Genomic DNA, 23440 nt, shown 5'->3' on the forward strand with positions numbered 1-23440 from the left:
TCATTGTTATTTTATTATGAAACAAGCATGTTTTATTTTGAAAACAGTATCAGCCTGGTTTCCGGGTTGTCCGAGTTAGCATCGATGTGAATTGACGATGATCGAGAGTCTGAGCTGTCAGCGCGAGAGACCCATCGAGACAAGACAGGTTCTCCATCACTTTTCCTTCCTTCCTCCACCCTCGATGTCGCCTTTTTGGAGTGTTTGAGACCAGTATTCGACCATGACTTCGGTTTGGAAGCGACTTCAGCGTGTCGGGAAGAAGGCGTCCAAGTTCCAGTTTGCCGCGTCCTTTCACGAGCTGCTTGTAGAATGCACTAATAAATGGTGAGTAGCTAGCTGCTAACTTTAAAAGCACCGTAAACCATTTCCTATTTTGCTTTGCTTTATAACGTGTTGTTGAAAAAAAAACTCATTTACGTTTTGGCTATTTGGGGAAACAGCTCACCAACTGACGAATCATTGTTAAAATGAATAACTTAACTTGTAAACTTATCGTTTTGTGGCTGTGTTTGAAATAGCCCACTTTTATACTTTCACTTAGCATTTCGAGTTTATAAGTGCGTTGACACGAATAAGTATGTGCAAAATGACAGTGAGCTGCCAGTACCCGGATGTTGCACTCAACACACCCCAAATAGTGAGTGGTGCAGTGATGGAGGCTAAACTGGAGAGGAGTGACTAGTTTGATAGTTGGTTGCAATTCACAATTAACAAGGCGAGAATAAGAATTGGATGAATATTGCGATTGTCATATCAAGTAATCGATTTAGGACATCATTACACTGTCAGAATTTCCACCCAGTATACACAGTACAGTAGATCCCTGTCATTTTTTGACACTAATGCTTCTCCGCGTCCAAACCTTCCTGCACAGAATGACTTCTCCTCAGATTTGGGATCAACATTTGCAATAAAAGTGACTCTTATAAGACATTGATTAGGTCCATCGTCAATAACATGCCCCATCTCTCCTTTATTGCCATTGTTCGCAACCATCAAGGACACCAACAAGCTATAGAAGGTATAGAAGACCAACAAGGTATAGAAGCCTAAACCCGGTTTAAGCCCTATATTATGCTTCACAAACTTATTTACTGTACCTGGAGCTGCAATAATTAATGATTAATCAATGGATAATCAGTTAGCCAATTAATTGTGGTAATCATTCATTCATTCATTTTCTACCGCTTATCCTCACGAGGGTCGCGGGGGTCCTGGAGCCTAGCCCAACTGTCTTTGAGTGAGAGGCGGGGTACACCCTGAACTGATCGCCCGCCAATCACAGGGCACATATAGACAAACAACCATTCACACTCCACACAGAGATGGCCGTGGGTGGAATTGAACTCAAGTCTCCTAGCTGTGTGGTCTGCACGCTAACCACTCGTCCGCCGTGCAGCCCTATTTTGGTAATCAATTAATATTTTTTTATAATTTAAATATGTAAATATTCTCTGATATCCGCCTCTCAAATGTGAATATTTTTACATTTCCTTTGTCATCCATGAACACAGACCCATTTTCTTTGTATTTTAGCCAAAATATACGATATGAGATAATCACACATATCAGCTTCGCTTAAGAAAACAGTGATGGGCCATTTTGTCTCTCTTCTGATATTTCTTCTGATTATATACTATCTTCTGACCCAACTACTAATTGAAGGTGTTTGCTCAATATTAATTTGGTCCATTCACGGCATAACCGATTACTCCATTAATCGAAACAACAAGCTTCAGATTAGTCAACTAAGAAACTGATCATGATTGTATTTTTGTGTACATTTGTTGTTTTACTGAAGCATTTAGCATAAGCGGTAGAAAATGAATGAATGGATAATTATTTGACATTAATTTAACAGAATACTCAAGCAGCAACCTAGTGTTTGTGCGCTTTCTATTTGCTCTGTCTGTTAACATTTCTGAATAAAGAGGCAGAAATTAAAATGTGTTTAAAAAAATTAATTAATCAATGAATCGGGAAAAAAATGAAACAAATTAATTGGTTATTAAAATAATCATCAGTTGCAGCCGTAACTGTTACACATTTGAAATTGTAAAATGTTTAGGAGAGTCACTATCCAGCCTTTAGGCTGATAATCAGGCTAGCGCTTCCGTCTCATGTAAGGCCATTGTCATTTGCTGGTTCATACCCAGGTATCAGTCTGAGATCATCCGGTGTTCCTCCAATGCTGCGTTTAATCCACACTGCTTACCTGTTCAATTCCAGTAACCTCTTACTCATAAATATTTACTTGTGTTCACATGGCTGCAAATGTTGTGGCTGGATTTGAACAAAGTTGACTGTCGCAAGCTGGTGTTGCTGCAGCCGCCTCGGACTCTGCCATTTTACACCTTTGTCATGTTGTACATGTATCATGTAATTATAAATTGTTACCAAGTTAGGGTGGGTTTTCTGTGAGTAAACAGCATATTTACGGAGATAATGTCGTAATTAAGACTATGCGGGGATCCACTGTATAAATACGCATATTGCATGTGAAAGTAAGTGAACACAGACCATTTTAGTGTGTTTGACAACACTTCCGGTTCTTGTTGACGCTGAGATGCTGCAGCTGCACCATGCTTGTGGGTCCTGCTAAGTGGGTCAGTCAGCCCTTATAACACAAAACCGCCTCTGTCACAGCAAAATAACTCTAAAGCAAGAATATTTTGTTCACATGTTTAACAGCCATTGTGGCGTTGCCATGTTGAGTTAAGGGCTAAAACCTTAAGAGTATAAATTTGATTACTGAATGACATTATGGTTTAATTCCACTATGGTTACTCATAAGTTAGTCCTCCAGCCCTGGCTTGTATTGTGGCCTGGCTTCCCGTCTAGCAGATTAACACACACATACACAAGCAACAACATGTTTTAATCCGTCACACAGAGCGCTAACCAGTGACTTTTCCTGTTTTTTTGATGTTATCTCATCCCAGAGGCACAAAAAGTAAAACAGAAGGGAGGCACAACATTATTGGTTGGTGACATATTCCATACAAGATGGATCGCCCAGGGGTTTTCAACTTGACTGTTTAAATATCCTGTCATGTTTACTAGCAGCATGCTATTCATCCTCTATCTGACATATTAACATCTGGGCTGTGCAGCTGAAGCTTGGCATAATGTGACGTCATGTTGTGTCACTCTAAACCAAGAAGAAGAAGAATGTGTAAAATGTGGATCAGCTGGAGAGGCTGTCCTCCAGCAACACACGCACTTTCTTCTGCTTTTGTTGTTTTTTGATCACCAACAATGTGGAACATTTTCCTCGCATTGAGTGTCCCTTTTAAAGGCGCGTTGACACGCTGCTGAGGCATGACAAACAAGAAGTGCAGCAGGTGTTAAATCTGTGTTCTATTTCGGTTTCTGTTGGTCACTTTCGATGTTTGGGTGACAGCAGGATACGTTGCGTATGCGTAGCTAAATGAATACGATTTGCAGTGACACGACCATTCTAGGCGAGTCATTCAAGTGCACACTCTTTGTCAGAAGGTTCGCATTAGAGGCCTTGTGGGAATATGTCCTTATGGTCATAGAAGAATACATAAAAAAGTCCAAATAGATGTGGAAAAAAGGTAGAATGAAGAATATCTGATATAAATAAATAAAGAACAAGGCAGATAATGCTACAATGTTTCTGTTGTGTATAAATATGCTTTTTCCTCTGGCGCCACTCTGTGGTTGACAAGTGAACATACGGTTGACTCACCAGACTCGTATAGACGCATAGAAATACATTCATATTTCCAAGACTGACAACTTAATCATGCTGTATGGGTGGACTGTATGTTTACAACAGATGACTCTGGTGTCAAATCTGTTTTTATGCATATGGACTCTTGTGGTTAGGTTGTTGAAGGTGGACAATAATAGTATGTCACTGGCTGTGACTATGTATGTTTGGGTGTGTTTGTTCAACATCAGCTGATAGGCTTCCATTGTATTTGAGAGGGCGTGGTGAGTAGCGAAGAGGAGACGTAAAAATGGAGGAACACGTGAGAGTTGTCAGTCCACTGAAAGGGAATTTTACATTCCAAAAACAGCAACATATCTGACGCCACCATTGATAAAGGTAGAGTGATACAGTACGCCTTCTTTGTGAGGAGTTTGCTTACCACCGAAGCGGCTCAAGTTTAGTTCAATGATGGTTTGATATGATTCCAGGCAACCAGACAAGTTGAGGGTGGTGTGGATCCGAAGAAATAGACGTCACAGCACAAAGGTATGAAAGAAAGAGACTTTACATCAGGGGTCTCAAACTCAATTTACTTGGGGGCCACTGGAGCTAGGGTCTGGGTGAGACTGAGCCGCATCAGGTTTTCCAAAAAACAAACAAAAAAAAAAACAAACGCATTTATTAAAAACAAAAAATTTTAGAAAAATTCACTTTGGTTCCAGTTTTCTAAAGAAAAGCTCTAATAAAACATTCCACTGTTCTCAAATATCTTACTTTTTATATTTCTACACAAAATAAGATGAAAAACAAATAAACAAATCAAGAATAAAGAAAATCAATCAATCAGTAATAAATAAATATAATAATAATAATAAAACGGCAAATAATAAAAACTTAAAAAACCACATATAGTTGGTTGGTAGACAAATTATTTTTTTAAAATTAAAATGAGCAAAGCATTATTAGAGCCCTGTAGACATGACAAAACACGACTATAGTCACATTTATACTCTTTTTATTTACAACATATTGCGCAACTGCAGGGTCTTGAGACACATGCTAACTCGCAAACTAGAGAGCTAGCGACCTAAACGGTAGCCTTCAAGTTATTTCCTTTAAACTTAAATAGCCAAAAACGTACCACTTCCACACTGAAAGGGAGGATAACTATTAACAGTTATTTAACCTTTAGCATGAACATTAATAAAACGTAATAATTTTTTCTGGGTACATGATACCATACAGCATCCATATCAAACTTGCGCGGGCCGCACTAACATTAAACTTTCATATCAAGGCGGGGACCTCAAACTAGTGTCCTGTGGGCCACATTTGGCCCGCGGGCCGTGTGTTTGAGACCCCTGCTTTACATCAATATGCTTTTCTAAAGTAGAAACATAGACAAACTTAACTGTGTCCACGTTTAGCTCCACAGTTGGCAGCCAGGGATCCAGAACCCTTACAGAGGTCTGGTGCTCTGGCAAGTCCCCGAGAGTCTGGACATTACAGTAACGCTCTTCAAGGTAGCAAACTCATTCTCTTGAAACTTGAATGTGGACAAGAGCATTGCTAAGCTCTTTTTCTGTCACCAGGAGCCGACTGCAGATGAGTTTGAGGACAAGGATTGGACTTTTGTCATTGAGAATGTGAGTCTTTGAATTCACTGACAGTATTTGCTCAGGGAGTGATTGTGGTCACTTCCATCTTTTTTTTTTTCAGGAGACAAAAGGGCGAAGGAAAGTGCTGGCCTCGGCCGATGTCAACATGAAGAAGTATGCTAGCGCGACACCAGCTCAGTACGACCTGGTACTCAAGTTGAAACCTCTGTCAGTGAAAGTGAAAGAAGCCACTCTCAAACTCACCTTGTCCTGCATCTTTCTCAAAGAGGGCAAAGCGACGTGAGTCAGCTGCATCATCTCAAACAGTATAAAGTACAAGTTATTCAGTACAGTGCACTCATCAAAATTTTAATTTTTCCATTTTGTAATTTTGGATATTAAGGAGGTTCTAAGTAGAGCTTCAAAATGCAAAAAGAAGAACTGACAGTTAGGCAAAACAAGGTTTGAGTCAGAAATGTATTCATAAACTCCATTTAAAGTGAAATAGGCTGTTCATCAGCTCATCAAAATTTAAGACAGCAGCTGTTAAAAGCCAAAATCTTCTGAAAAATTTAGATTTATCTGATTTTCTCTCAGAAGTAGAAGTAAAACAGACATAATGTTATGTATCAAAAGGATAATTACCGAGTAGAATCCAAAACTAATCCAAATTGTGCAAAATGTAAATTCTGTTTTTTGAGCAGTTATGATCAGGAGAGTATACATTTTAATTCCTCATATCTTGCAGTGATGAGGATATGCAGAGTCTGGCCAGTCTGATGAGTTTCAAGCAGAGCGATATCGGGAATCTGGATGATTTTAACGATAGTGATGAGGAAGCAGGCGAGGAAAGGAGGGCAAGCTTTGGAAGTGGACAAACTGGGTCCAGCTCAGGTAATACCTTAATAAAGGAATTCAACTCAAAACATCTACTGGACAGTTTTTCCTGTTTTTAGTCATTGTTCTCATATTCCATCTTGGTGTTTCTGTCTTTGTGCTGCTTCTTTTCAGCTTCTACTAAAGTACATGACCTGGCTTGGAGGCCTGCTGTTGACTCAGGGCCGCAAGGTAACCTCCTGACCGTAATTCTACTACAGTGGATCCCCTGCCTATTCAGTATTTGCTTTTTCTCGAAGAAAATTCACCTTAAGTCTGTAAGCACAAGTTAATATATGATTGTATGTCGTTACTGGAATGTGTTGAATAAATTGTCATAAGAGTGTTATAAATAGGCATTATTATAAGTGCGTCCATTATTTTTTTGCTATCTTGGACTATAACCGCTATGAATAGTGGGGATCTACTGTACTTCATCTTCTGGCTTCACCATCTGCATCCTTCATTTCCATCTTGCACCCTGTCCCCTTTCCTTCCCATTCACCCTGTAAATACAGAAATGGATGGAAAAGGGTCTTTGGGTGTTTCCGCTTCCATCTTTATCCCTTCTCATCGTCCTCTGCCTCAATCACAACCCCCCCCAGCTGTCCATAAGGCACCCCCATCCCTCTATGCCTACTCACTGCCAGCCTTCACACAAGCTCACCCTCCAGCACTTCCCAAAATCTTCCAGCCCGGTTGTGGATCAGGTACATGTGACAATCCGTCACATTTTAAATGGTGACCAGAGTTCAGAGGTCATGTATATAACCATTAAGAGTAGCTGGGAATGTTGTCATGCAAAACAAATTGCAATGACTGAATCTTCTAAAGGTTTGGCTTGTCTTCTGTCACCTTTTGCTTATTCCCTTCTTCTTATGTGTCAGCTCCCAAACGGCCACGTAGCTTCCACAGTGACAACCCCACTGAACTCTCCACCTTCATGCCCTCCCAGTCGCCCTCTGATCCCTCTCTCTTCTCTCCTACCTTCACTGATAGCTCACCAACAGGTACCAACACAGCTTTCCATGTGCTTCTCTGTCATTTCCTTCCTTCATCATCTTCTATCAACTCTTCCTTAGCTGCTTCCAGCTCCCGTCCTCCTTTACCTCTGCACGCTCCTGCAGCTCAAAGACATCCCAAGGTGGTGGAGCGTGGCTCCACACTGACCAGACCCTCCAGTCTGCCCTCAGCCTCTGACACAGGTATAGGCTGGGCAGCGTATGCCAGCTCTTTTGCCTTTTCTGTCCATCTATGCTTCCATTCCTTCTCTTTACCCCAGCTTCCTGGCAGAGTGAGTGGAGGCCTCCTAAATTTCACACCCCTCTAGGACAGCCTGCTCTCTCACCAAAGTTTCTCCATCCCGGGGAGCAGAGAGAGGCACCATGTAATGCTGCTCCTCATCGAAAACCTCATATCTCCTACACAGTCAGATCAGACCTGTGATTGGCTGGCGACCAGTCCGCCTCTCGCCCAAAGTCAGCTGGGATAGGCTCCAGCATACCCCGCATTAATATGAGTGAATAAGTTGAAAGCAGTGTGTTTGCTATAGTTCATTAGACATAAGCACAGTGCTACAGCCTACACTTAATAATACACTTAGTAATAAGGACATCCGGCCTGAAAACACAAAAGCTAAGACTTTGATGTTTTGCAGTACAGTGCCGTTCAACTGATGTTCACGGGGTTATAGTACCACAGTACGTTCCGAACAGAGGAGGTAGTAAGTACCCCAGAACTTGCACCAACTGCCAGGGCTTGATCAACCTCCATTTTTATACATTACTCATTATTTTTCAGTTTTGTGTAACCATTCAAAGTATTCACAAGACTTGACTACTTGAATTTGAACAATTGGGTTATTATAAACTTGATTGGTAGTGTATATATTAGTAGTTTTAATAATGTGTTGCGTTTTGCCAAAAAGTATGCACAAATCTAAGCATTTGGGGTCATGAAATTCCTTTCGTCCATTTCCTGTCCATCATACCACACTTCCTCCCTGTCAGCTTCATCCTGTCCACCTGTCAGCCCACCTCTCCAGCAGCAACACGAGGGGGGTTCTGGATGTGCTCCTTCCTGGAGAAGCCCACCACCCGCCAGAGTTGTCGACACCCTCTTCTGTCCTTCAATAAGTCCTCCTTTTGTTTCTACTCCTGCTCGGCCTCAGTCTCACTTATCTCAAAGTGCTACAGCCTTTTCCAGTGCTCAAGATGCAGGTACACAATAAAGGAGAGCATTGGAACTCATTGGATATGATAATATCCTCATCGGCACTGTGTTGCTGGCGTATAAATGTTGACATAAAGAGAATGAATAATTCTAAGTTCTTATATGAGCGCTTTGTCTTCTCTGCAGACTTCAAGAGACAGCTGAGCACGCTGAGTGAGGAGGACAACCAGTCCACCACATCGACAAGTAAGCATTGTGCATAACAGGCTGTAGAACTTGGTGACTTTTCAGGAATAAATGACTAACTTGATTTAATTCAGGTCCTGATTCCAGACTTCCTGCTCCATTTGAAGTTCATGTTGTCAAGGCATCAGCAGGGTGAGTCAAAATTATGTCGGGACGTTTCTGCTTTGTCAAAGTGGCAGGTTTTGATTCAAAGCTCTGAGGTTATTATGAAGTACGTTACCCTTCACTTACCAACATGTCACGGAGAAAATGCGTTGCTAATAGTGGTAATGGTTAATTAAAAAGTTAATTTCAAATCTGCAAAACACTTTATATAGCATTACATCACAGGTTACACTTGCACTCAGTATGTCCTGTAAAATCTGTTTTAGGCATGCTTGATGCTAGTGGGACTGTTGTTCCAGGTGGTGAAGATGGCTTCACAGAGGTCATCCACTGTCTGGAACTGATTTGCTTTTTTTTTTTAAACCTCCTTTGCCATCCATCCTCAAATGTTCTCAATTGGATTTAGATCAGAGGAACACACAGGATGGTCAAAACGAATGAAGTTATTTCTCCAGACAAAGTCCATTGTCCGGTGGTCATTGTAAACCCCAGCATTGTCCTGTTAAAAAAGCATTAACACATTAACAGATAGACCCTGCAATTTTACGCCCCTGCACAACCTGAAGTTCCATTGTTCCACTGAAGGAAAAAGCACACCATATTGTGATGTAGGGGGTACATCAATGTGTGCCGTGTGCATCAAACTGGGCATCCCTCATGACTGAAGGCCCTGAATGCCTGAATACTTAAAAGCTACTACTTTTTGGGGAGTATTTTAAGGGAGTTATTACAAAAAAGTAAAACTCGCATACAGAAAGTGAAGTTACAGATGACTGTAATTAATTAATGGGAATTAATTGACACCTCAACATAGATATCATATATATACATTCATAAATACAAGTAAAAATGTAAAAATTAGAAAATAAAAAACTAAAAGGTTTCAAATGTGTTTTATCAAAATAATTAATATGTCACTGAAGGGGATGATTAGCTTCGCTCTTTTTTTTATACATTTGGGATATTTTATTGTTTCATGTTCTTGACTTGATTAGTAGTCTGGAAAAGGAATGCCATGTAAGAGAAGCCTCTGATGTGCATTTGTGTTGTTTGTACACATGGACTGGATTCATGAGCTTTTGTGTTTGTAACGTGACAAAGGTGTCACCTGTTTTGGCTTGATGCACCAGCGTGGATGCAGTTGTCACAGTGATGGTGGTGTGGAATGATAAATATTCAGCCTCCCACCCTTCTATTTGTTTGTCCTTCAGACCCGAGAGCATGGCCTCTCTTCTGCCCCTTAGCCCCAAAGCACACTTAGTTCAAGACTTAAAGTATTTTGAGATGCCCAAACCGCAGCTGGATGATGAAGAATCAAGACCACACAAGACATGTCCTGACATCCATGTCAAAGCACAAAGCCACGTGTCAAAGATGTCCATTAAATTAGGGAATGTTCACTCGCATAATCCCCACCCTCCTCTAATGTTCGACGTACCCCAACCCACGTCAGTCGTTGTTGCAAAGGCCATAATAAGGGGCGACCGCAAAATGGAAGCTTTGGGGTAAGTGGTTTGCAACAGTGAACCTATCCAGTGAACCTTTGTCATCTTTCTGTGACAAAACTTTCCTCTCTGGTATCCTAATCCTTCAGAAATGAGAACAAGACCTCTACTTTGCCATTGGTGCTACCAGATGTTGTGTCCAAAACAGAAAATCTTTCAGAATTTGACTCCAAGTTGGAGCCAGCAGCAATCACATTTTTACAAGGAGAAATTAAAACAAAAGAAAAAGAATGTGGACGTTTTCCTGAAAGCACAAAGAACGGACATATGTATACATCCAAGATAGAACTTGGTTCTCTTTCTGATATAGCAGCCATGTTGCAGCCTGCAGTGACGGCAAAAGAGCAAAGTATGTTCCAATTGTACCCAAGTGTCCTCCAATATTCAAATGTTCCTGGCATTCCATCAATTCATCAGTCAGAGGAAGCTGTAGTAGCTTGGACTACTGCTGATAGGAGTGCACTGGTCCAGCCACTACCCAGTAAGAGACTGCCGTTGCTGATCTATTCAAACTGTGTTAGTGACATCAATATGATCAAACTGATTGTGCCCACGTTGCCAGCAAATAATACAAGCATTGCTCCAAGCAATTCCAATATGGTCCGTCTTCATCCTGTGTGTCCACAAGGCACAGTGATTGCAGGTATGCCATGTAGACAGAGTGCCAGCACACAAGACGATAGCTGGCTACATTTGAAGAAATCAATTTCATGCAAACCAAGGAGACGTCAATGTGTTCTGGAATGTTCACATGAGGCTTTGAAAGAAGCAGACACAACCATGGTTCATATGTTACCGTCTTGTCCTAACAAGGCTTGCGCCTATGGCCTACCTTCTGTTCCACGCCATAATACTAGCATGGCTAACTTTGTGACTATTTGCCCAAGAAAAAGCAACATTATTGGTTTCCCTTCCAAGGATCCATCTGTACATAGTATACAAAGTGAAGCTTGGAGCTTGGCTGATCAAATTCTGTGTGAGAAGCTCCCAAGGAAGGAATGTGTGATGACCCCTGGCTGCAAAGTGGTGCTGTTCTCATACCAAAATAATACCAAGCTGTTGTCATCGTGTCCTCACAAGGCCAGAGTGCTTGGCTTCCCATCAGCTCACAGAGCAACATTGATATCTCAAGAAGCAACCATGGCCAAAGCTTTGCCCAGTTGTCCCAAGGAATCTCGTGTTCTCGGAATTCCAGCTAGAAATGGCACCAAACTGGAGTGGGCAAAAGACTGCTTTCTGCCACTGCCATCATTCATGAAGCATGCGCTTACATCACCCTTGGAATATACCAACAATATTGAAGGTGACTTGGTTAAAGAGATGGTCTGCATTGTGTCTTCCTGCCCATTGGAAGCCACCTCAGCTGGCTTTCCGTCGCTAAGCTGGCACAAAACACATCAGATACCAACAATAATAAATCTGCTTCCAACATATCCAAGACATTCCAGAGTCAGTGGGATTCCCTCCAGATTCCACAGTCGGTCTGAATGGAATGCTGATAAAAGTTCACTGTGGGAAAAATCATCGGAAAAGCCAGGAAGGATTTCATCAATACTCAAGTGTAATATATCTTTAAAAGACAAGGCAGAACTTAAAGTGATGGTGTCTATGTTGCCCCCTTGTCCCAAACACTCCACTGTTTATGGAATTCCCTTTAAGGTTGGCAAAAGACAAGAGGACACTCCCGACATGTTTAAATCCATTAACACTTTCCCAAAACATACTCAAATTCCAGGTTTACCAGCAAAGGAAATTACAATGGAAGAATATGAGAGCTGGCATGGAGATTTGGGGACGCTTTGTAGAAAAGAAGTCAGTAGGAGGTTTACATTTTTCTCTCCGAATTTTCCACTGGATAAGATGTTTTCCATGAATGGAAAAATGATGGTCTGTATGCTGCCATCCTGTCCCCGAGAAGCACACAACTTTGGATTCCCTTCTGCAGTGCAACATCACAACAAGAGCATAGTGGACATGCTGCCATGTTGCCCCACACACTCACATATAGTGGGGTTCCCATCAAAAGACCTGACCATTGCTGATCACAACATCCCCAAGATCTGGGGAATGTTGATGAAACTGCAAAATTCTCCTCGTAAAAATCCATACAAAACAATCCATTCGCTCCAACCTACTGCTGACCAGATGAGACTGTCAAATGAAACACTTCCAAATATGGTCAATATGGTTCCATCTTGCTCAAAGAAAGCTTCTGTTTTGGGAATGCCATCAACATGTGTGCACCATTTAGTACAAGAAGAGCTGCCAATCATAATGGACTTTGAATCATCCTTGGGGTCAATTAAAGATGAACATGGTTTGATGAACGTGCAAGTTGAGGAAGAAGTAACTGCTGTAAAAGCAGGGTGAGTTACTTCATGATGTTGGCCTGACAACCAATGTCTGAATTATTATTATTTTTTTTTGTTTTTTAAAAAATTGGTTTTTCATATTGTGTTTTCAGAATGTCGCCTTTGGCTACTGACATGTTGTTGTCCAGTGCCACAAACAGGTGGGTTGTATGGCAATGGTGTGATGCACTCCCACTTACTGCACGGAATCAATTCAGCTTTAAGTGTGTGGAAAGCATCTCAATGTTCATATCCATGTTAACCTTGATTGGACTCTGACTCTGATGTGCTTGTTAATGGTGTGTCTTGGAACCTAAAGTTCAAGAAAGAACTTCACACTGGAAATGCTCTAATCCACTAATCGTAATGAGTTCCTCCTTCTACATTGACTGTAATCTATATTTTCCTGATCCTTAGAGATGACAACAGGGTTTCACTGCCGGCATCTTGCCGACTAGATGCCAATGCAGCAGTGCTGCCATCCAGGCACATAAATAGTCATGGACAGAAGATACAAGAAGAATCTCCTATATGTGAGCATCTAGCAAAGGCATCTGCAGTCAGCAGAAGAATGGTCACTAATGATGAAATGGTTCATCCAGTTCCATTTCTCTCTCGCACTGATGAAGAAGTGATGCTTAATTCCACCACGTATTATGATACAAATGTATGTAAATCAGACATTATTGAACAAATGGAGCTGACTCCAAATGTTCCCTGCTTGGAGCACCAACAAGATATTTTCTTGGGGCATTATCCCAATACAACAGCGATCCCTGGCATGCCATCAAAGATTGGCTTTATTGACAAAGAGTGGCCGATGAAAGAGTGGCAACATTGGAGGAAACCATTTAAGAAGCAGAATCAAATATTCCAGCCATATACATTCAAGGACATTGAGAAAAATAACGGAATGGTTTTACTGGTGCCAACTTGCCCTGCAAAGGCCCGACATCCTGGATTCCCTTATGTAACACAACATAGAAGTATGGTAGCTCTGTATCCCTGTTGCCCAAGAGTGTCTTCTATCGCTGGCACAGCATCTTTTTGTCAGGCCAATGATAGATATTGGTTATCTCAAACAGAGGCACTTTTGGAGAAGACAACCAGGACTGTGATGATGAAAGATATTCCTGTAAATGATGTAATGGAAGCCATGACATTATTAACCCCAGCTTGTCCAAAACAGGCTTGTATTCCTGGAATTCCATCTTCTCTTACACCGACAGTCATCTTTAGTGCCTCTAGTGCAGTTAACCTTCTTCCATCCTGCCCATCTACCTCCAGTGTGGCTGGTTGTCCGTCTTTGCTCCAAGCAAATAGCAAAGACTGGGACACAATAGGAATCAGTCATTGCTTATGGAACAGAAGAAAACAAATGGAGTCTGGCTTATTATTAGTAGATGACAGCAACTTGGTCAAACATCTGAAAGGAGACATTTCTCTTCTCCAGTGTTGTCCAAAACATTCCTGTGTTCCCGGTTTTCCTTCGGCGCAACAAGGCACACTGACTGACTCAAGCATGATTAGTGTTGCAAGATCATGCCCCAAAACATCTGCAATAGCAGGATTTCCATCATTTGATCAAACAGAAGAGTGCTTCATTAGTAGAGATGAACTCTTTAAGTCAAGAATGTGTGAAAAAAAGATATTGTCCATGGGAATCTTTCCTAAAGACACAGGCACTATGAAAAAAATGTCTTCACTTGTACCATCCTGTCCAAAAGAGGCACGGGCACCGGGATTCCCATCTCATCCAAATCCACCAGATGCATATTGTGCTCCTAATATGATCAGCCTCTACACGCTGTGCTCCCATGTTTCAAACATAGCTGGATTTGCATCTGTGGATGGAGGTGACAGCAATGCTTGGCTGATAGGAAAAGAGGCGTTGCTAACAAGGACATCGAAGAAAGCCTTCATATGTGACATGACAAATAACTACAAGAAGCAAATTAAAAATATGCTTTTTTTTGCACCTACCTGTCCTAAAGCATCATCTATAACTGGCCTTCCATCCAATCCACATCCCAGTGTGCAGTATGGACCAAATATGGTAAACCTCCTTCCTCTGTGCCCGCTAGTTTCCAACGTTCTGGGATTCTCCTCAGTTGAAGAGCACAAGGAAGAACGATGGGTGTTGGATCAGGGTTCATTGGTGCACAAAGTGCAAAAAAACACGGGGTTATGGACTGACAGCAAGCCAGTTCACCGAGACAAAGCCAAAAACATGTTTGCCATGGCACCATCTTGTCCACAAGCTTCCAGGATCCAAGGATTTCCCTCATCACCTCAAAGCAAAACAAACATGATCAGTTTGCAAGCTTGCTGCCCCAAGTCTTCATGTGTGGAAGGATTTGCATCCCTCACTAAAAACCCAGTGACAAGATGGGTGAATGAAACCAAGCCCATCCCGATCACAGTTCACAGGGAGAGGACAGACGTCATTTCAACACTTGCTGGACACAAACACAGCAACAACAACAACACGGTGAGAATGTTAACATCATGCCCCAAAAAGGCCCGCGTCAGTGGCTTTCCGTCTGCTCACGTTGTCAACAAAACACCACACATGGTCAGTTTATACACATCTCTGCCATGTATTTCTCGTGTGCCTGGATTCCCATCAGCAAGGATGCTTAGTTTTGACGCTTCGGATCAAGCACACAACCACTCGTCCTTTTTGTTCATGGAGCAAAAGAATGAGAAGAAAATGTACATTGCCAGTTATGTCCTAGAAAGTCATGAGGAAATGAAGCACATGTTATGTCTGGCTTCATCAAGTCCACATCACACTAGAATTTTTGGCTGGGCTTGTCGTCAACCCCTCTTGGATTCAACATGGAAAGAAACTGGAGAGGAAATAAATCTGCCACATCTTAAAGAAACCACACATGTTGCCGACGGTGAGATATTCTCTGTTCGGAATCAAGGTCATGTTTTTTTTTTTTATTTGAATGTGACACTTTTTGCTTTTATAACAGAGGAAAGATTGATGGCGACTGCAAGCCAAAACCTGGATTCTTCATTCAATGCTAATTGGTAAGTCCCATGCATGTGTTATGCCGTGATGCCCGGAATATCCATGAAAGTCCATTCTATTTGGCCCTTCAGCATCACAATAGGAGCCAAACCACAACAGAAACATTTGGATAAATCTGAGTCAGAGGGAGTCTCAGGCTGGGAAGTACTGGAGTTAGAAGGAACATTAATTGGAAAACAGGCAGAATCTTCTTCATCTGCCAGAGAGGATGATACTTCGTTAGTACAAACTATTGTGGGTGTTCTCCATAAAGGGTAAGTTGCTCGGATTTACGAGGCCTTCACTCTCTGCTGCATGCTCATTTAGAGGTCTCACTGAGCTAAATGTGCATTTTCCACAGTTATGAAACTGTAGCGTCAATGTTGGGCCCGTCCGGCTCTGCTGTGGATGAAAGTCCTCTCGAACAGAAGGCTTTGACTGTAAAGCCTTTACACAATGATGTGTCGCCACAGCGTTGTGTGGACACGACAAGTAGCGTGCAAGAGCTTGTTCTTGCATATGACCACTTTGAGGACTGTATACTCTGTCCTTCTGCTGGGCCACAACCACAACAAGATCAAGTTGTTCCTCCATCACCAAGTGCACACAGTCATGATGGCTTTGTGACGTCTGTGACTATGAAGAAATGGCCACCATTGACTGAGGCAGACTTGGCTGGGATTTCAATGGAGGATAGAGATGAGGAAAATCAATGCTCTAAAAGTGAGCAGGACTTACCGGTGTCCACTGGTAGTGTCTTACTCAGCCCCCAGAGTGCTGGTGAGCTTCCAACATTGTCCAAACTGGACGGAGGGTGAGTGTTAACAGACACGGATCCACCTTATAGGTAATGCATGGCGGCTCAGTGTGCTTTTGTGGTGCTCAATGTGTCATACGAGCAGGAAAATGACTGCCCTTTTTGGGATTTGGATTATTTCCTTCTTGTGCTGCATGGCTTCATGGTAGAACAATGCAAAGCAGACTCCAAAATCCTGAAACGTTTTGTCTCATTTTCGAAGGCCCCTACAAGCAAGTTGTGATGCAAGCACCCTTCATCCTCCATTAAGTCAATTATTGACTGAAATTCTCATAGAAGCAACCTGTGATGATCAGAATTCTTGTGCAACTGTAGAAGATATTCAACAAGACCACACTAAGAATTTGGGTGGACTCTGTGATGTTCAAGTCCAGTCTGGTGCGATATCTCCAACAAAACCTGCCACGTACCTTTCTGTTTCTCCTGATGTAAGCCTTCCTGTAGATGTAGATGAAAGTGTCCATCAACAATTGGATATTGAAAGACTAGATGGTAGGTTGTCTCAGAAACATATCCCAAGCAAGCCTGTGAGAAGAAAAGACAATGTCACCAATGAAACAGCCAGCACCGAAGCATTTCCTACACCACCTGGAAACATCAAACAAGATTATTGTGAATCAGATGTTCTACAAGCACACACACAAAAGGAAGACATGGCTCCATCTGACCAGGCTCAAGGACCTTCCTTTTCAGAAACAAATAAACTTCAGTGCATCACACCAAAACCAGAACATGCAGAGCAGGTTGAGGTCGAGGAACATGCACCCTTCTCCATTATCAAAAAGATTGGTCTAAAACAAATTGGCAGGCAATGTCAACCTATCCCAAAGCCTCGTGCCAGGAAATATCTTAGTGACACTTTCTCTGATGACATCACAGCAGCAGAACAAAGAAAACCTCAGGCTACAGGTGATGCAACCTTATCATGGAAAGAGGACGTGTCAATGGTGCATTTTCGGAGAAGCAGACCACAAGTACAAGACAATACACTGGGACCCTCAGCATTTCCTGTACCCAAACCAAGGGTCAAGAAACGTCTCAGTGCTTCATTTTCAGATGAGACAACACTATTTTCCTTGTCAGACAACGCCGCTGACATCGCTGGACAACATCTTGACCTTCAGCAGCACGACCAGTTAAGCTTGCCTGTTCCGCTGCCTCGAGCCAAGAAGCGGCCACCACCTACAGACATCTTCTGTCCCTCAGAAGTCTCTGAAGCTTCAAAAAGCGTGTTTACATTTGAAGAAGGGCTTGGAGAAGAATACCCATTGGGTGCTGTGGTCCAAAACTGGAAGCCAAGTATGAATATCTCCTCAATGACGACCTCTGAGGATGACGGCTTACATGTACACCACCATCAAGACAGTGACTCAGTTGAGTCCGAGAAGGAAGTGAAGATTGAAGACTTTGACTCTATACATGTGGCTGCTGTCAGGTAAGGGTTGCTTTAGAGCAGGGGTCTCACACAAACGGCCCACGGGCCAAATGTGGCCCGCAGGACACTAGTTTGAGGCCCCCGCCTTGATATGAAAGTTTAATGTTAGTGCGGCCCGCGCAAGTTTGATATGGATGCTTTATGGTATCATGTACCCAGAAAAAATTATTACGTTTGATTAATGTTCATGTTAAAGGTTAAATAAACTGTTAGTAGTTATCCTCCCTATCCGTGTGGAAGTGGTAAGTTTTTGGCTATTTCAGTTTAAAGGAAATAACTTGAAGGCTACTGTGTAGGTTGCGAGCTCTCTAGTTTGCGAGTTAGCATGTGTCTCAAGACCCTGCAGTTGCGCAATATGTTGTAAATAAAAAGAGTATAAATGTGACTATAGTCGTGTTTTGTCATGTCTACAGGGCTCTAATAATGCTTTGTTCATTTTAATCTGAAAAAAATAATTTGTCTACCCACCAACTATATGTGGTTTCTTAGTATTTATTATTTGCCGTTTTATTGTTATTATTATATTTATTTATTTATTACTGATTGATTGATTTTCTTTATTCTTGATTTGTTTATTTATTTTTCATCTTATTTTGTGTAGAAAAATAAAAAGTAAGATATTTGAGAATAGTGGAATGTTTTATCAGAGCTTTTCTTGTAGAAAATTGGAACCAAAGCAAAGTTTTTTTTAATTTTTTTGTTTTAAATAAATGCGTTTTTTGTTTTTTTTTTTGAAAACCTGATGCAGCCCAGTCTCACCCAGACCCTAGCTCCAGTGGCCCCCAAGTAAATTGAGTTTGAGACCCCTGATTTAGAGTGTGTTTTTTCATTACGTCCATGGTTTGGAATGATCAATCAAACCTTTCTGAAGCAATGTGTAACTGATGACATTGTTTTTTATTTTCTAGGAGCAGTTCGCACCCAGACGAGAGCAAAGCCCAACAAAAATCAACCCCAGCAAAACCTCTAGATGGCTCGGCCTTTCCAGAAGTAGGACTATCCCAGATTGAGCGAATCAACAACACTTTCCACACCTGACAAATTGTGCTAATGGGTTCTAGAATGTTTGTGGCAGTCCAAGCTTGGTGAAGTCCAGTCAGTCTCTACTGAAGTGGTGCGAGGAAGTGACTCAGGGTCACAAGGGGCTGAGGATTACCAACTTCAGCACCTCCTGGAGGAATGGTCTGGCTTTTTGTGCCATCTTGAATCACTTCCACCCAGAGAAGATGTAAACAGCCAAGCCCATGTCAATAAAGGTTGACTTTTTAGCTGTTTATTTAAACCATCTTTGTCCTTTTTGCAGTAATTATGAACTACTGGACCCATATGACATTAAGCACAACAACAAAAAGGTTATTCACATTTATGTTTTTATTTAGAGCAGATTGACATAATGTATAGACTTGAAGAATGTGTTTTTGTTCACATGGCAGGCCTTTGACGGGTTCGCTGAGCTAGGCATTTCTCGGCTGATGGAGCCATCCGATATGGTCATGCTGCCGGTGCCTGACCGTCTCATCGTCATGACGTATCTCAGCCAGATCCATGCTCATTTCATGGGCCAGGAGCTAAGTGTGCTTCACATCGACAAAGATGGCAACGAGTCCAGCTACGCACTGACGGCTGAGCGGGAGAGCCAAGAGGACCCTGAGGCGACTGTACGTTACTGCACCCAGAGGCTTCAGGAGGAGGGCATCACTCTGGAGACCAACGGCAACACCATCTCAGCCGAAGACAGTGAAAGCAACATGGATGTCCTTCCACTGCTCAGAAGCAAATGCCCACAAGTGTTGTCTGGGGGATGTGACGATCAGTCACCGGTTGCACCGCCAAGGAGTCACTTCCTGGCCAAGACTGCTTTCTCTCATGTTAAAGACGCAGATCTCCTCAGGAAGCGCAGGTCACAGAGGAGGAGCGCATCTGAGGAAGACGCAGACTCGTCAATGGTAAGGATGTGTTTTACGACTATCATGATAAGTTTCTGATGGGACGCTTTAGGACCTCTTCATCTTTACAGGCTACTGCAGGACAACAAAACAGAGAAAGCATCACAACAGGTCACCTGATTTACTTTCTACTCTTCTTATTACAATGATCCCCTGCTGCCTTTGTAAGTTTACTCCTATATGAGTATAGTATCAGTAGTCCATAATTTTAATGGTCGGTTTATTGTAACAGAGAGACATAATTGAGTGACATAAGTTTTGATCCCAAAGCAAAATGTGACTGAGTACTTTGTGAAGAAAACCATGTTAGCAAGCACAGAGGTCAGACGTTTTTTGTAGTTGGTTACCAGGGACGCACACATCTCAGGATGGATTATGGTCAGAGAAACAGACCCAAGACAGAAATTAAGTGTGGCCCCAAGTCCTTGAGTTCAACCAGTTGCTCCCTTGTGCATCACCCCCATGATGTTAAATCTTGCATGGAGCTCCAGGGCGAGGGCGATTGACTGTTATCCTCAAAATGCTTGCTGGTTGATCCAATACTTATTTCCCTCAATCAAATGTGATTTAATTTATAACTGTTATGTAATGTTCAGATCTTTCTAAGGTTACACAAAATCAGCAGGGGATCAAATACAGTGGTTCCTTGGTTAGCGTCACTAATCCGTTCCAGAAGGTTAGACTCAAAGCAAAACGTACTCTAACCAAGGCAAGTTTTCTCATAGGAAATAATGTAAATCCAATTGATCAGTTCCAGACACCCAAATTTTTTTAACACTAAACCTTTTATCGAGTATAATTCATTAAATAATTTTACATACAGAAAGTAATGCATCAACTTTACCTAGCTTTGTAAAGAAGGAGGACGAGGGAAGAAGCAACAACTTCTGATCATCTTAGATGATTTGCTGTCCGTGTTATGTTAACACTGTTACTCCTTTTGCGATATTAGCTCACTTGATTACGTTGTTATTTTTAGGATGGGACTTGTATGTTCTCCTTGTGCATGCGTGGGTTTTCTCCGCGTACTCCGGTTTCCTCCCACATTCCAAATACACGCATGTTAGGTTATTTGGCGACTCCAAATTGTCCATTAGTATGAATGTAAGTATGCGTAAACATACAAGGACAAATGCAGCTGTTTGTTATGTGCGCCAGATGGACGAACGCAAACCAAGGCAAAATATTAGCATTAATTTTGGATGTTAACCGAAAAACGCGCTCACCGAGGCGGATGTTAACCAAGGTACCACTGTACCTATTGTCCTTAGAAGTCAACATAGGAGTTCATGTGTCTTTTGCCTTTCAGAGGTGACAGTGACTGAGGAGGGAAAACCAGAAGGCCAGGTTAGTTTTAGTAGCTTATGTCATAAACATGCTTCATGCAAACAAAAGAATCTGTGTACACATGTGTGTGTGTTTCATTCAGGACCCCAGCCAGTATGTTCTTAGTCAAATGGAAGCCCTGGAAGCAGAACAAAACCACATAGATAGCAGAGCTGCAGTTGTGGAGAGGAGGCTCAGACAACTTATGGAAACAAGTAGCTAACCAAGAGAGTATTCATTAACTTGGAGAAAATACGCAAATTGCGTGTGAATGATCTTGTGTGTCACCTTGACAGGCAGTGACAAGGTCCAAGAGGAGCGGCTCATTCAGGAATGGTTCACGCTGGTCAACAAGAAGAATGCATTGATCAGACGGCAGGATCACTTGCAACTACTGTAAGGGTTCCACTTGAGAGAAGTGACATCCAGTAATATAATTCCTCCGGTGTTTAAACATACAGGTAATGAAAGTGTTGTGATTGACAGGCTGGAGGAGCACGATTTGGAAAGAAGGTTTGAGCTGTTAACCAAAGAGCTGCGAGACATAATGGCCCTTGAAGGTTTGTCTTCCTGACTGTGCTACGAAGTGCTCACAATTGCAAAAAGTCATTGTTGTTTTGTGCGCTCTTAAGAGTGGCAGAAGACATTGGCACACAAGCACAGGGAACAACTGCTGCTTCAGGAGCTGGTGTCACTGGTCAATCAGAGAGACCAGCTGGTCCACAGTATGGACGCAAAGGAAAGAGGGTAAGAGGAAAAGCTTGCCAAGCGCTTAAGGTGTTGACGATTTCGGCCACAAACTCAACACGGCCCCCTTTCTTCTGTCATTAGAGCTCTGGAGGAAGATGAGCGCCTAGAACGAGGCCTGGAGCAACGCAGGAGGAAGTACGCACAGCAGCAGAAGGACAAGTGTGTGATCCAGTGATAGTCAAACATTCTGCGGTGGGTTCACGAGGCACATTGGTGTCATATCGCTGCCTCTGTGTCTGACTCCTCGTCATGACCAAAGAGACATAATTTCAGGATGAATTCTCATTCAAGTGTTGTTGAGAAGTGCCTTTTAAGACACTGAGCGAGTAAGTCTATTTTAAATGTAAAGTGTGATTACATGACTTGCTTTTTAGTGCCAGTACATCCACAAGAGTGGAGGAACATAGGACAGTCCAGGAAGCAATGGAAATTCGAAAAAGCCAAAATATCACATTTTCCCTTTCTTTTAATGACTATCATAGTTTACAACGTTCTCATAGGAATGTTACCATCTCGTCATTTTTTAAATCATTGATTGGATGCCTGCAGTTCTGTGAAACCATCGATGGATGGCGCCTAACGCCACATTTTCACAGTTCAGCCATACACCCGTCATAGAAAAAAATAGAAAAAAGATACTGATTGATGCACTATGCACCGATTTTACATTATTAAACAGATATATGTTATAATATATATATATATATACAGCGGCGTCACCAGACAGATTTCACTGGTTTTGAGTAAGCTTGTGTTAGTTGACAGATATAGCCTATGAATGGTACAGTGGTTCTCAAATGGTCTATCTTCAGGTAGAAAAACATTTTCCCCTAAGATCAAGTCGTAAGCCACATTTTTAAACCATTCAAGTTTATTTCACAGAGAACGGCTCCACACTTGGCTGAGAAGCACAATGGGGCAGGATAGGCTTCACCGTCTTGCCATCGTGTCAGTGGACAGTGAGGAACTTTTCCAAGTTAAGCCACAGCCAAAGTGATTGACCACTTTGCAAAAATGAAAACAAGACGTTACAGTTTACTTCCCAAAAAATGATTCCCTGAATAGACACACAACAGTTGTGTTTTTGTAATGGTTTAGAAGTCTAGAGTAAAGTGCACAAGTAGGCCAAATGCTTTACTGCAGTACATTTCAGGTGGTTAATCAAAGATCTAGACAACAACATAGTCTGATATGATTTAATGGTTTAAAGATGTATTTATGTTCTTCGATGATAAATAAGTGTTGAATTCTCTTGTGCACTTTGCGCGCTCCCATGAATTATTCGTGCCCCAGGTGTGCTCCAGTACAGTATCAGGTCTAGTGACGCCCCGTGTGTATATACGTGTGTATATATATATATATATATATATATATATATATATATATATATATATATATATATATATATATATATATATATATATATATATATATATATATATATATATATATATATATATATATATATATATATATATATATATATATATATATATATATACATATATATATAATATTATATTATATTGGCCAACTTTAACTTTAAAAAAATAATTTTATGCCCAAAGTGAAGAAACTATTTTATGTGTTACTTATATAATGTATG

At 41.7% G+C, this 23440-nt stretch overlaps 2 protein-coding genes across 10 annotated transcripts; both read left to right on the forward strand.

Moving 5' to 3' along the window:
- The first annotated feature begins 34 nt into the window (after positions 1-34).
- On the forward strand, positions 35-20218 carry LOC131125879 (EH domain-binding protein 1). 9 transcript variants are annotated; one of them, XM_078796167.1, is made up of 17 exons: positions 43-327; positions 4174-4231; positions 5113-5208; positions 5278-5331; positions 5405-5583; positions 6032-6177; positions 6295-6351; positions 7242-7364; positions 7442-7546; positions 8169-8378; positions 8518-8577; positions 8652-8709; positions 18721-18802; positions 18874-19040; positions 19116-19164; positions 19246-19758; positions 19830-20218. In XM_078796167.1, the coding sequence occupies exons 1-17, from the start codon at positions 224-226 to the stop codon at positions 19905-19907; spliced, it is 2139 nt and encodes a 712-aa protein (XP_078652293.1). In that variant the 5' UTR covers positions 43-223; the 3' UTR covers positions 19908-20218. The 9 variants fall into 9 exon arrangements, with proteins under 9 accessions (XP_078652269.1, XP_078652293.1, XP_078652294.1 ...); XM_078796168.1 differs by lacking the exons at positions 7442-7546; positions 8169-8378 and having other exon boundaries at positions 46-327; XM_078796143.1 differs by lacking the exons at positions 18721-18802; positions 18874-19040; positions 19116-19164; positions 19246-19758; positions 19830-20218 and adding exons at positions 9894-10187; positions 10277-12631 and having other exon boundaries at positions 35-327.
- A 765-nt stretch (positions 20219-20983) lies between these two features.
- Positions 20984-23191, forward strand: LOC144901694 (EH domain-binding protein 1-like protein 1). The gene is made up of 6 exons (XM_078796178.1): positions 20984-21105; positions 21188-21299; positions 21381-21480; positions 21571-21644; positions 21717-21831; positions 21916-23191. Exons 2-6 carry the CDS (start codon positions 21215-21217, stop codon positions 22007-22009), a joined length of 468 nt encoding a protein of 155 aa, XP_078652304.1. The 5' UTR covers positions 20984-21105; positions 21188-21214; the 3' UTR covers positions 22010-23191.
- The last annotated feature ends 249 nt before the right edge of the window (positions 23192-23440 follow it).

The sequence above is a fragment of the Doryrhamphus excisus genome, linkage group LG2 (genome assembly GCF_037039965.1).
Source record: "Doryrhamphus excisus strain RoL-2023G ecotype Guam linkage group LG2, RoL_Dexc_Guam_v1.1, whole genome shotgun sequence".
NCBI lineage: Eukaryota > Metazoa > Chordata > Actinopteri > Syngnathiformes > Syngnathidae > Doryrhamphus > Doryrhamphus excisus.